General features: G+C 55.2%; 1 protein-coding gene across 8 annotated transcripts in view; it reads left to right on the top strand.

The window, feature by feature from the left end:
• The window catches only part of IQSEC1 (IQ motif and Sec7 domain ArfGEF 1), a 119,452-nt gene that overhangs the window by 63,340 nt on the left and 42,324 nt on the right, over positions 1-13,788 (top strand). For 3 of the 8 annotated variants that reach the window (XM_028101562.2, XM_088027067.1, XM_028101569.2), the window contains exon 2: positions 11,029-11,323. In XM_028101562.2, coding sequence (XP_027957363.1) covers positions 11,029-11,323 — 295 coding nt within the window. Of the gene's footprint in view, positions 1-7,078; positions 8,789-11,028; positions 11,324-13,788 lie in introns of those variants that run through there. The other 5 variants (XM_028101561.2, XM_028101565.2, XM_028101563.2 and 2 more) reach the window with 5 other exon arrangements.

Here is a 13,788-nt window from a genome sequence, read left to right as displayed (position 1 = left end):
TGTGCCAACCTTGCGTCACCTTGTCCCTGCTCTCTGCTGCCTCAGCTGCTCTTCGGTGACCCTGGCCTCACCAAGTTGGCATCAGGACCCTGAGGACTCCTGCCCTTCCTCTCATTCCTCCCACAGGTGTCTTCTGGCTTGTCACCATCTCCCACATAGATCTCTTCTTCTGTTCCCACCTGGCTGCAGACAGTGCTGGCCCTGCATCCTTCCCTGCTCACTCGGCCTGCAAGTTCTGGTCCTGCCTGCCCTCCGTGCGTGCCACACTGAACTTCTCCATCCCGTGTGGACGCTGCGGACACCCACCTCCTCCCACTCAGACTTCACCCCTCACGGCCACACGGCGCTCCTCCTCGGGTCCTGGCTGTTGGTGCATGCCTCCTAGGAAGCCTCCCCCCGTCTAGCACCAGGGCACGGGCTCCACTCGCCATCCTACAGCGCCAGAAGCTTCCTCCGTTACTATTCCTAACACAAGCCGTCATTATTAATTAGTTGCATCCCCCAGTGTGCGAGGGGGGCTGTGTCTGTCTGTTCACTGCCACACCCACAGTGCCTGGCAGGGGTCTGTCACCTAGTTGGCATTTGGTACATGTTCACGGAATGAAGCGCCAGAGTTCTGTGTTTTAACAGAATCTAGAATCTGTGGTTTAACAGAATCTAACAGAATCTAGTGGGGAAGCCCCAGTTCTCAGGGCCTGACATCCAGACAGTCACATCCCCACATATAGTGGTATGGTGGCACTATAAAGAGAAATGAAGTGGGGAAGAACAGGGAGGGCCGGGGAGGGGTATGGCTTTTAAATGAAGTGAACTGAAGGAGGTGAGGGAGTGAACGAGGTAGACATCTGAGAGAAGAGACACCAGGCAAAGGGAAAAGCATATGCAAGTGTCCTGAGGTAGGAGTGTGCCAGGAGTACAGAGTAACAGTGGGGCTGGGGTGGGGTGGCCAAGAGGGCATGGAGGGAGGGGGTAGCAGGAAGAATGTTCGGGTCTTATAGTCTTTTGGGTCACTCTGAGGATTTGGGCTGTAGATCCCAGTGAGGTGAGAGCAGAGGAGGGACGTGGTCAGGGTTGTTTTAACGGGATCCCAGCTGCTGTCTGGAGGAGGGTGGAAGGGTGTAGTAGGGAGGCTGTGGCAGCAACACAGGGAAGAGGTGAGGGCAGTGCAAACCGGGCTGGTGGCCGGGGGCAGGCCAACGGGTCAGATGTTGCCTCTGCAGTGGGCTGTAAAGAAAAGAGATTTTCCAGGAGTTACTCTCAGATTTTTGGCCCGAGCCACTGGAAGGATAGCGTTGCTCTCAGCCAAGGTTGGGGAGGCTGCCGGAGGACCTGGCCTAGGGTTGCGGGAGCACAGGAGCTCCGTGTGGAGCCTGCCTTTGAGAGGTCTACTCGTCATCTAAGGGGTGGTGCTGGGCAGTCAGATGTTGGGGTTTTTTGGTGCTTTTGTGATTACTGTATATCCTCATTAAAGCAAATTGAGTAACTAGTTAAAGCAGGAACCCACCTGACTCTCCTTCCCACCCCCACCTCCACCAGGCCCTGCTGGGGCGCCTCTTGGATTATCCAGAAAGCTCATCACCTCCCTTGCTTTAGATATGGAGCTCCTGGTTAACCAGCCAGAAGTCATGTTGAGCATGTGTGCCTCATGTGGACTCACACCCTAAATCTTTTCACACCCCCGACCCCTCCGTCCCAAGCTTGGCCAGTGTCTGGAGGCTCTAAGCACAGGGCTCAACCTCTGTGCCTGCGTGCCTCCCCTGGACCCACTCCCGTGGCCTCTCCTAGAACTGTCACTGGCTCTGCAGGCTAGGAGCACGTCCCTTCCTGCTCACCACTCACTCCTGAGGACACTTCCTTCTGGTCGCGTTCGTCCCGACCCTGCCCCTCAGGGGAGACGCCCAACCACTCCTCCCAGGAGGGACAGAGCTTTGGGGTGTTCCTGGGTGTTCATAAGTCACCTCGGTCCCTGGCAGGCCCCCGTCCTCCCAAGAACCACTTACCAGGTGTGGTCCAGCCTGTAAGGCTGTAAGCATCTTGGAGCTGCAGCCTTTCCTCTACAGGAAACCCTCTCTCCACCCCAACGTGGGAAGAAGGTGTGGAGAGCCTCCCTCACTTCCCTGGGGAAGTCTTCTCTGTCCCCTTCTTGCTGGGCATACCAGCTGTGTGTCCCTTAACACACTCCCTCTTCCCTTGAAACGTGCCCCTCTGTGTCCTTGCCCCCTGCTCCTTATGGCCAGGCCAGCCCTTGGTGGATGCCTCCTGGCTCCGGGGACTTTTCACAGAGTGGAAAGGACTCAGAGAATGTCGCACAGCTGGGTCCTGGCTCTGCCCCCAGCTCTGCAATCTTGGGCAAGCCACGAGTCCTTACTGAGTCTCCTTGATGGGATCATTGCAGGGATTAAATACGTGGATGTGGTTTGTGCGAGGGCTCCCATGTGGCACAGTGGGTGAGTGTGTTTGTGCGGTGACCCGCCCTGAGCCACAGCAGTCCCTGGAGACTGGTTTTCTAGACCCTGTTGGAACACCTACACTACCCCCTGAGGCAGCCCCTTCCCCAATAGCTGAACTGCTAAAAAAAAACTCTACTTCCCTGAAGCTGCCAGGCTGCCTTCACCCTGCCTCTGGTTCCACAGACCTGCCTGCTCCCATTGCCCCAGGATGACCCTGCAGAGATCTAGGGGTTGTGGCTGGTCCCAAGGCTGCCTTTCTCCAGCTGAGCCCTCCCTGCTCTTCCTCAGAGGACATGGCCTCCTTTTCCTTCCCACCCTCACCTCCTCCCTAGACCCTGCCCTAGTCTGTCTGCATCCTTCCCCGAGGACCTGGAACAGAGCAAACTGTCCCCTTCCCTGGCCTGAGTGATAGATAGACCTCAGTTAATATGGCCTGGGTAGCAAAGAGCTATAGAAGCCCCACAACAGCATGTGAGGGCTGGGGATGAATTGTCCCTGCTCTGGCCTAGACTCCCTTTCTGGAAACCAGAAACCCTGAGAGCAGAGCACGGGGGAGGCCACAAGGCCTGGAGACATGAGGGGCATCCGTATTTCAGGAGGCTGTTTGGCTCTGGCCCGCGCAGACTGCCAGCAGTCAATGTGGACCGAGGCTCCTGGCATGGGCATTTAAACCACAGGCAGGCCTTCAGAGCACTCCTTCCTCCAGCGGGGGGCCCAACCCACTCTGAAGAGGGCGGCTTCACCATGTGATATGACCATAGCTGGCCACACGCGCACAGCCCAGGCTTATTTCTTTCATGACCATGCACAACCCCAAGACCCCTAGGCTCTGGACCCCAACCCTGGATCCCCAACATATCAACTGCATGCTTTTCCTAGGGGCAGCCAGTTGGCCAAGACACCCACTTGGGGTCAAGTCCCAGCCCTGCTGTCCTGCAGGAGTGACCTTGGCCCAGTGACTCAACTCCACCGAGCCCCAAGCTCAGAAGGCACAGCTCCCTCCTCACTCCCAGGGACGGCAGTTGGGTCATAGGCTATGTTTGAACGCTCAACACAGCACCTGGGCTGTGTTGAGGAGAGTTACTTACAGAGGAGAGTTACTGCTGCTAACCCACCCGGTGTGTGTGCACGAGTGTGCATGTGTGTGAGTGAGACGTCACATAAGCACAGTGAGTAAGTGCGCAGACTCAAGCCACACTGCCTGGGATCTAGCCATATGACCTTGGGGCTGAGCTTAACCTCCTGTCTGTGCCTGTAGAGTGGTTCAGAGAACTGAGTTACATGGAACACTTGGAAGACCGTTAACTATATACACATTAGCTGTTACTGCCATCGAGCATCATCGATGTTGGGACGAACAGCCAGCCCCCTAACAAGAGGGTCCCTGCTTCCCCCGTGCCCCCTTGCCTCTCTGCCCAGAGCCTCCTCTGACTAACATTTTTCTTGAGAAAAGTCATTCATGACTTTACAAGCCATAATTAGAGACATCCGTGGCCGCAGTGGCCAAGGGCCCCCCGGCCCTGATTCACTCCCCAGCTAGAGTCAGGACATGGCGTCCGGGCCATGGGGCCCAGGTCGCTTTCTGGGACTCTCCCGCCCTCCCTAGGGCCTCATCACCAGCGACTACGGCCCACGGCCAGAGGCGGCTGTCCGCGCCGTGGCAGGCCCTGCAGCAGGCAGAGGTGGGTGACCCTGGCTCGCACACTGGGCCTGTCTGCTCCCCACCTCTGGCTGCTGGGACGTGTAGGTTGGGCCGGCCGGGTCAGTCAGAATAACCAGAGCTGGCAATTACAAAGTGCCTTTTATGAGCCAAGCAGCCTTTTAAGGACTTCCTCTGTGTTAATTCTGTCAAGCCTCATAGCAGTCTTGTGAAGTCGGGACTCTGCCCCCATCTTACAGGAAAGGAAACTGAGGCATAGAAGTATTCCTGCCCCTGGTCACACAGTTGGTAAGCCGCAGAACCCAGACATCTGACTCAGAGGCTGCTGCAGGGAGCCTGTCCAGCCCCCTCACTTGGTGGAAAGGCACAGGGATACTGCCGGGGAAGAGGGGAACTTTTCAAAACGTGTTCTTAGTTCTTATGTTTTTCATCGTCCTTGGGCAGTCAGAAACTCTAGATGCTGTTCTGTAGTGATCCAGCCATTTACCCCCATAAAAACCACACACACACCAGCTTCCAGCAGAGGAAGGCATGTTGGGAAAAGAGAAGGGGAGGAGGAGTTTGGGGTCACTTTCCAGGGACTCAGAGCTCCGAGCCCCCAGCAGGGGAGGGCTGGGGACACATCCGTGTGTAGTTCCAACTATCACCTGGACAGCTGTGCTGGGCCGGGCCCACCTCTAGAGCCCTACTGTGCACGTGTGGAGCTTTCTCGGGAAGGAGCCAGTCTCAGTCCCTGTCTTTGCAGGAGGCCAGGGCTTTAAGGGACCAAGCCTCATGGAGCAGGCTTTTGGGGGTGGGTGGACCCTCACACTCTCTTTCTCCAGATAATCAACACTGTGGCAGAGTGTGGGAATGGGGGCCGCACTAGGCAGGGGGTGGCCCCATACAGGAAGTAGGATTTGAGTCAGGACCAGAGTGTGGCCCCTCAGAGGTAGACTACTCCAAGTGACGGGCAGGGGGGAGCCACAGGGTGGGGGTACACATTCAGACGGTCCGTAGCGCTTCTAGCAAGTATAGGAGTCCTTTTGCTCTATTTCTGACAGGTGTCTGACCTGCTACAGCTTGCACACCTCCAGTGACAGAGAGCTCACCACCTCCTAAGCAGCCCTAACCACATGAGAGCATTATTTTGTCAGGTTGGGTGACCTTGGTCATGGTTCTTTCCACAGAAATCTGCTCCCTCCTCCTCTTGTCAGCCTGTCAGGGGCTTGATGATAGGCATCATCTCTCCCCTCTGGCTGCTTTTCTCCTGGCCAGGCAGTCCAAGCTTTTGGTGAGAGGTGGTTTCCAGACCTGGAGGTTTATTCCTGGCATACTGTAATTTGGGGTTGGCAAGTAGAGTTCATGCCATGCGCCCGCTTGGGTCAGTCACGTGGAGTGCGGGGTTGGAAGATGTGCAGGAGGGAGTCTGATCAATTAGCAATGTCGGCCAGATGAAAGTGGGGCGAGCAAGTGCCCCCGGTTTGTGATCTGCACTCTGGGGCTCTGGACGGTCAGTGCAGCACCCAGACACGGTCCTCTGCGATGATCTGACACCTGTAGCGGGCCGCAGGGCTGTTTTTGCTTCTGGCTTTGTATTAATTCGTGTTAGTGAGTGGCTTCCCAGCCGCGTCACAGCATCGGCTCGTGTTAAACTTACGGTCAGCCAAAAATATCTTGTCTTTTTCCTTAGAACAACCATCCAACCGCTCTCCCCCCCACCGCCCCCTGCCGGGCTTGACATTGTTTCCATTATATGGATATATAAGTAATTTAAATCAATCCCTTGTTGACGGGCATTTAGATTATTTCCAAATGTTTATAATTAGAACCAACACTGCAGTGAAATTCCTTGTATTTACCTCTTTGCAGATTTGCTCGTTTCCTTAGCGTGAATATCTAGAAGAGGGATTACTAGACCAGGAGCATCTTCTGAGAGTGCTGGGCAGCAGCCACCCAACTGTCGTAGAATGTTCCAGAAACTCTAAACTGTCAGGGACTGTCAGGCCCTTAGAACAGGTGCCCGCCCCACTCCCTGATTTGCATATGGCCCAGGCATCTGAGAGAGACCACAAATGCCATTGTGTGGTTTAGGACCCACTACAGTGTTCAGGCCTGGCTGATGGACGAAGGTTGTGGAAGAAGCTTCCCCAAGGGAGCTGACCTGGGTGATGAGACGTTGAGCTCCAGCCAGGAAATCACTGTGGTGAAGAAGCAGTGTGCAGGGTGGGCTGCTGGTGCAGGAGGCTTGGGTGGCAGCAAGGGTGGCCGGGGGTGTTGCTGGACTGGGGCTGGTGGTTCCCTGACCCCCAGCTCCCTGCTGTGTCAGGCGTGGACATCATATAAAGCAAAGATCTATGGGGTGTCTGATCTGCTGTGGGGAGGGAGATGACTTGTTCACACTCCCCCAGGAAGGAACTGGGGGCAGAGCTGAGTCCTAAGCAGGACAGGGGGGGCTCGGGGTTCAGGGTGTTGCTGTAAGTAAAGCATCTTTATGGGTTCTGCCAGAGCCTCTGCCAAATTGAGTGGATTTGATAGCGGTTTCTAGCTAGTACTCTGAAAAAGTTATACCAACTTAGACTTCTGAAATGCCTGTTGCACTGGGCATTTTCACTTGACAAAAATGATCTTTCTGTGAACCAGCTGTCTGGTACAGATTTCAAGACTCTTTTTATGTCTAACAGTGTGTAGCTTCTGATTATCCTCTGGCTTACAGTGGGTTCCTAAGCTACATGCAAGCACTCATGCATTTCTCACTTTTGTCCACTGCGGTACTGGGGGGCAGTGTCTATGGTGGGGTCATGCTGGCTGCAGGAAGTTGGCCTGGCCATTTCTGTTCTGATCAGGGTGGTCTGAGGCGGGTGGTGATTTTGGTGGGGTGGAAGACCTGCCACATTGTACCGGTCAAGGGGATACCGTTCATGTAGATTCAACAGGACTGGTGACAGACTAAATGGGGCAGGGGTGGGAGCTGGTGGTGGGGGAGGGACGAAAGAGATGATGCCCAGGATCCTGGCTTTGGGTCACTGCATGACAATGGAGAAAGATCATGAGTTTGGTTTGGGGCACATAGGAGGTCTGGCAGGGATGATGCAAGAAGCTGTTCCAGGACCCAGCCAAGAGCAGGCATGGGGAAGTGCCTTCACTCATTTAACAAGTATTTACTGAGCACTGTTAGCCAGGCACATGTGTTGGCACTTGGGAAACATCAGTAAGCAAAACAGACAAATTACCTCCACCCTTCTAGAACTTATATAGTGACATGGGAGACAGACAACAAACCAAAAAACAGATAAATATATTACATGTTTTGAAATGATGGTCATCATCAAAGATTAAAAAAAAAAAAAAAGCAAAGAAAGAGACCAGGAATCTTGAGGGGGAGGGAGCTGTGATTTTAAATCTGGTGATGGCAGGGATCTGGGGAAGAGTGTTCCAGACAGAAGAGCCAGTGCAAAGGCCCTGAGGTAGGAGCATGCCTGACCCCTTTGAGCAGAGAGAAAGGAAGCCAGCGAGTCAGGAAGTCAGAATGAGCAAGGGGGGAAGGAGCCAAGATGAGAGCAGCGAGGTCAGGCGTTCAAGGACATTGCAAGGACAGGGTCTTCGAAGTGTGATGGGACCAGGGGAGGCACTCAGTCTTACGTTTCATCAGAGTCACTGTTGGCAGCCTTGGGGAAGAGAGAGGCAGGGGGACCATTGAGGAGGCTGTTGTGATAATCCAGGGAGCAGTGATGGTGGCCTGAGCCATCTGCTGAGAAGTTGGCAGAGCCTGGGTGTGTTTGGAAGGTAGGGCTGATAGGGAGAGGAGACTGGAGTTGCTGTCATGGTGAAGAGAAAGGCTGCAGGTGACTGTCAGACCCCTTCCCTTGGCTCTGAGCGGAGGCTTGGCCCTCTCTCCTAGCATGTTCTAGAACCTGCTGGCTTAAGACAGTTGGGAGCCAGGTAATGCCAGAGCCAGAATCCTGGACTGGCACAGCCCCAGAAAGTGTCTGCCTCCTACCAGCCACCTCTGTCCCTGTCAGGTCACGACCCACCAGCCACCTCTGTCCCTGTCAGGTCACGACCCACGCTGACATCCTGCTCATGGCCCCAGCCATCGAGGCAGCCAGGCTCTTCCCCACTACCAAGCAACATACAGCCCTTGAGTTCAGTAGCTTGTCACCTGCTTCTCTTTCCTCAGCCCCTTCTGCCCCAAACCACAGCCTCCAGGGAATGATGACGACCTCTCAAATTCACAGACTGACCCCTGCCCCATCCCCACCACTATCAGGAAGAATGCGCCTTTGCCTGTTCACTGTTACTTTGAGGTCCAGTGAGTAAGGCCTAGGTAGGGGGTTGAATCCCCCACAGACATGAGAGGTGGACACTGCTCCTTTATCCCGGGGCATGTCGGGGCAGTACGGCGAGGGTCCCGGCCCACCACTCCCTGACAGAGCCACCATGAGGCACGACGGAAGGGCTTCCTGCTCTGGGGATTGCCCTTCAGTCTCCCTGTGTTTCTGTAAACTCGGGGTTTTGAGACTGTTTTAAAACCTTCTGAGCAGAGCCCCGGCTGCTTGTCTTCAAGGATGAGATTTTGTTTCCTGTCAGCCTCTTACTCGGAAAAACAGACTCTGCCCCTGACTGAAGCACTTCCAGTATGGGGGATGTGTGTGTGGAAAGACTTCCTTATGAGATGCTCACAGGCTGCACAGAAAAGGTGAGGCAGGGAGGCGTGTGGGGCCAGAGTGAAGGCGGGGGCTTTGGGTCGCTGTCCATGGGTGGGCTTGCTTATCGACTGCCTGCAGGTCTGATAGGGGGATTCCCTCTCTCTTTCATACAACTAGTGATCAAGCCACCGAGTATTTATTGTGAAGTATTGTTCAAAGCTTTATCAGGAGAATGAGAGAATTTTTAGCTCTGCTGGTCCCCATCCTTCTTCCCCACCCGACGCACATACAGGGGGCCAAAAGGAAACAGCTCTTGGGTAACTGTGATGTCAGAAGAGTCTTAAAGGGTGGGTATTCCTCTGACACCGTAAAAGCATCCAGTCCATCCCACATGGATAATGGACAGGGAGACAGGCCTTGAAATGAGGGGTGACCCACCCTGATTCACAGCCAGATCAAGGCAAAGCACCCAGAGCTCTTCCCCAAGGAAAGACCTTTGTCACTTTGTCACACTTTAGCTTCTGGGAAGCAGGATGGGATGTCCTTTGTCACAGGACACCCACTGCATGTCCTCGGAGGTCAGAGCCAGTTGGTGGAGCAGAAGTCCTGTAGTATTCTTGAACTCCAAGTTGGAAGGCAAGCACAGGGATTTGCAGCCCATCCCTGGCTCAGGGCAGAATTGGAACCACAGGGCAGGCTGCCTCCCTCTGTCCCCACTCTGAGTCTGTCTCTCCCAGGAGTCTGTGAACAGTCACATTCTATGCTCACAGGGCAGCCCTGCCAGGCCTTGTGATGTGACTGGAAGCAGAGCTGGGCAGGGGGTAGACCAGTTGGCCCCAAGGCTTTCACACCCAGGGTATTCCCACTGGTCTGAAGATAGGACCAGGAAGGAAGGACTGCAGCCTGGGAAGGGGTGCTATGTTCCCTTTTCTCTTCTGGGCCCCTTTCAGAGAGACCCCCTGCCCTGGCCCTAGGGATCAGAGGGTCTTTAAAGGTTGAGTGATATCCTGCAGGGACAGGGAGATGGCAAGGCTTGACCAGAGAGGCTACTAGAAGCCATGGTAGAAACAACCTTGCCTCTTTGTTGTATACTTAAAAAGCAGTCTGCAGCAGGAACCAATGTCTGTTTTCTGAGTTCCTGACTTTGGAATGAGTAAGCCAACCAGTCCTTCTCTGTCCCCCCAGTCTGGCGCTTGGAATGTTGAGAGGGATGTGTCTGCGTCCTGAGAATGAGGCGCAGCGAGGTGGAGGGGTGCACACACACACCCCCCACCCCAGGTCTTGGCGTCCCACCAACTTGGGCTTTGATCTCAACTCACCCACTCACTACCTGTGCAACCACAAGTAGGTCCCTGTACTTCTGTGGGCCTCAGTTTCCCCACCTGAAAAAGGGGAGTTAGTAATTCTTTCTTTGCAGACTAGTTTTAAGATTTAAAAAAAAAATGTACGTAGAACACTGTATTTATTCCCCAGCCTGCTGTAACAAGGACCACACACCAGCCAGCTTAAACAACAGACATTTATTTTCTCACTGTTCTCCCTGTTCTCCCTGTTCTCCCTGTTCTGGAGGCCCGAAGTCCAGTATCAAGGTGTCATTGAGGCCTCTCTCGTTGAGGCCTCTCTCGTTGGTGTGCAGAGGCTACCTTCTCCCTGTGTCCTCACGTGGCCGTCCCTCTGTGCATGTCTGGGTCCTAATCTCCTGTTCTTAGAAGGACACCAGTCGCGTTGGATCAGGACCCTGATGGACCTCGTTAACCTAACTATCTCTGAAGACCCTGTCTCCTCCACATTCTGAAGTACTGGGGGTTAGGACTTCAAGATATAAATTCTGGAGGGACACAGCTCAGCCCATAAAAAACCCCCCAGTGCCTGACCCCTACGTAGGTATATAGTAAAAGAGTCACTTTTGTGAATGTCTGTTTAAAATAAGAACAAAAAGGACAAAAATCAGTGGTTTATTTAACCCAGGTGGTGGGCGTGAGGGAGAGAGGGTGACCAGACCCATTTGACCACCTGCTACCACGGGCCAGGCCCTGCCCTGGGCACTGGGGCCCATCAGTGCACATCGTGGGGAGGACCTCCGTTTTTGCAAAGCTGACGTTCTCATGTAGGAGACGGACAGTAAGCAAAATCAATCAGTAAAGTGTGTCAGGTACCAGCCGGCAGTGTGGGGGACGCTGCGGGGCTGCCTCTTGAGCGTGGCCCCCTCTCACCTCCTGGCTCCCCATCAGGCCCTGGGCTCTGGTCTCCCACTCACAGGAGGCCTCTCTCGTCTCTCCATCCCCTGCAGCGTGGAGGGCGAGGCCCCCAGCAGCGAGACCGGTACGTCGCTGGACAGCCCATCGGCCTACCACCAGGGCCCCCTGGCACCTGCTTCCAGCCTGAGCCCCGACCGCTACGAGCACACGTCGGTGGGAGCCTATGGGCTGTACTCGGGGCCGCCAGGACAGCAGCAGCGCACACGGAGGCCCAAACTACAGCACTCGACCTCCATCCTGCGCAAGCAGGCCGAGGAGGAGGCCATCAAGCGCTCGCGGTCACTCTCTGAGAGCTATGAGCTCTCCTCCGACCTGCAGGACAAGCAGGTAGGTGGGGCCCGCCACGCGGGGACAGGCAGCTGGGGCAGCTCTGGCTGGAAATGGGTGGGTGCCCGGCCCTTTGCTGGGGAGGCCTGAAGCAGCAGGAGGCTCAGCTCTCCCACAGACTGAAGTTCAGTTAGGTGCACCTGTGCTGGGAACATGGCCTTCACCTCGGCCCAAACTCCCCTTCTTGCTCTGCCCGACCCGCGGAGGTGCCCTGAGTGAAGGGCGTCCTCATGGCCATGCACGCAGGTTAGGTGGCCAGACGCTGAATGTCTGAGGTCCCAGGAGAGGCCTGAACCCTTAGGGAGTCCTCAGGAGGAGTCCCCGAGGAGAAGGGCAGGAGCTCAGTTTACAACATAAATAGCACACACTCCGTAAAGAACACCAAGCCCATCCACAGCCAGTGGGTGAGGTTGCTTATTATATCCCCTTTGGTTTACAACTCTGTGTTCTCGTGGGAAACGGCCTCGCTGAAGGCTCGCTTCCTCCCCCAGGGGCCTTGGCCCAGACCCACCGTGGGGTTGGTACCTGTGTGCAGGACGAGGGGGATGCATGGCCTGCCCGCTTGGCCGGGCTCCGGGGAGGGCTAAAGATAGACTCTTGGGGTTGAGGGAGAGGCCTGTCCTGGCTGGGTGGGGGGCGGGGGGCAGAGGGAATGAACAATCCCTGGGCGGGGGGCAAAGAGCTCTCACTCCTAGGACCTCAGGAGCGCAGGCACCTAGGAGGCCCTTGAATAAGAATTCTTGGGTGAAACTGAAGGCAAGTTTCAGGCTTCAAGAGAACCTCAGGCTGTGGGAAGCAGCCGTGCAAATGTGCAGGACCAGGCTTATCTGTCCAGCCTCCGCCAGCTCCTGGGCCGTCTCCTCATGAGTCCTAGGTGGTCACATTGACCCCTTGCCTTGCCGCCCTCTCTTTACGCCCCAGTCTTCCTATTTGTCTTTTACCGAGCAGAGGTCTGGGCCTGGTGTGGCACCTGACTTCCAGGAGTGGTGCAGGTACTGCCCACATTGGGTCTTTCCTCCCCCCAAGCCCCCCGACAAAGTCCCTTACCAGCCCCCTCCTCTCCCTCTTCTCAGTGCTACCTCTCAGCCCTGACTCTCTTCATCCTTCTGCGGATGGCCTCTTGTCGGGCTGTGGGAGCAGATACCACCCCCGCACCATGGCACTTGGCTCCGTGGCCAGGCCCACAGCAGGGGAAGACCACGTGGTCTCTGTTCCATTTATCACTTACACCCAGGTCCAAAGTGGATCAGAAGCAGTTGATAGTAAAAGACCTCCAGCAGAACCGTTGAAACAAGTGAGGATGTTGAAGACCTCACAGAGGCCTATCTATGGAGATAACCATCTGCTTCATATGGCCTTACTGTGGCGCTTCTGTTCATTTTGATCCCATGCACATTAACCAAATGCCCACCGTGTGCCAAACACTGTGCTCAGTGCTGGGGAGTCAGCAGTGGACAGGGTGAGGCCCCAGATCTTGAGCTGACACTTTGGTCCAGGAGATGGACCCCACAGGCAAGTTAGCAATAAAAACAGTTTAATTCCAGAGTATGATACAAACTCCAGAGATTATGAAATAGGGGAAAGAAGTGGAGTGATTCTGGGAGGTGACAGCATTGGATAAGGGCAGTGGTGAAGACCTCCTCAAGGTGGCATCTGAACTGAGTGTTTGAGGAAGGGGCCTTGCAGGAAGCAGTAACGCCAGGTGCAAAGGCCCTGAGGCAGAACAAGGGTGGCAAGGAAGAGGTGGTGAAAAGGTGAAAGGGCCCCTGAGCTATTGAGCTTCCTGGCAATCAAAGCAAGAGTGGGAATAGGACAGATTACCTGGGAACTGCCAGGTGAAGGTAGGATGCACAATTCCATGAGGAGTTAAAGTTGGGGAACGCAAAGTCCCGTTTAGTGAAGGGAGCGCTTTGGCTTCAGGGCCTCCGCACCTTCTGGTGGTTTCCTATCAATGACAGCAGGAGTCCTGAGTTATCCGAGAGGTGGTAGTTCTGCTTTGTGGAAGGGCGTTCCTCTCTGTTCCTTATCTCTCCCCTGCGGTTGAGAAGTGTCCTTTTAAAGGGAGAGTGAGGGCTAGAGGTCAGCTCTGCATCACGTCACTTCCCAGAGCCTCTGTCCTCCGAGAAGGGGGATCCCAGAGCCCCTCTGCAGACTGGATGTTACGTGAGTATCGGGTGAGGGCGATGTACAGCAGGTGAGCACATACAGATTGGATTCCCTCCCCTGCACCCCGATAAACTTCGAGGCTGGGCCTCGGGTCCGTTGTGGCCCAGAAGGAGGAATGACCACCGTGAGTCTGGGGGATGCATCAGAGCTGGCCTGGGTCAGTTTATGTCCTCCAGGGAAGACCAGGAAGGAGGGACTGGGAGGGGATTTGATGACGACACAGAGCCAATTTCTGCCTTTCCGAAGTCCCTCTTCTCCCCCTCCCCGACTCTTCCCCCCAGATCTGGAGAGCCGGTCTC

Source organism: Eumetopias jubatus, unplaced genomic scaffold (genome assembly GCF_037043125.1).
Source record: "Eumetopias jubatus isolate StellerSeaLion01/CBP00866 unplaced genomic scaffold, mEumJub1_p1.0 scaffold_1, whole genome shotgun sequence".
NCBI classification, from domain to species: Eukaryota; Metazoa; Chordata; class Mammalia; order Carnivora; family Otariidae; genus Eumetopias; species Eumetopias jubatus.
Note: the sequence above shows the minus strand (reverse complement) of the source record. Positions and strands in the feature narration are given on the sequence as shown.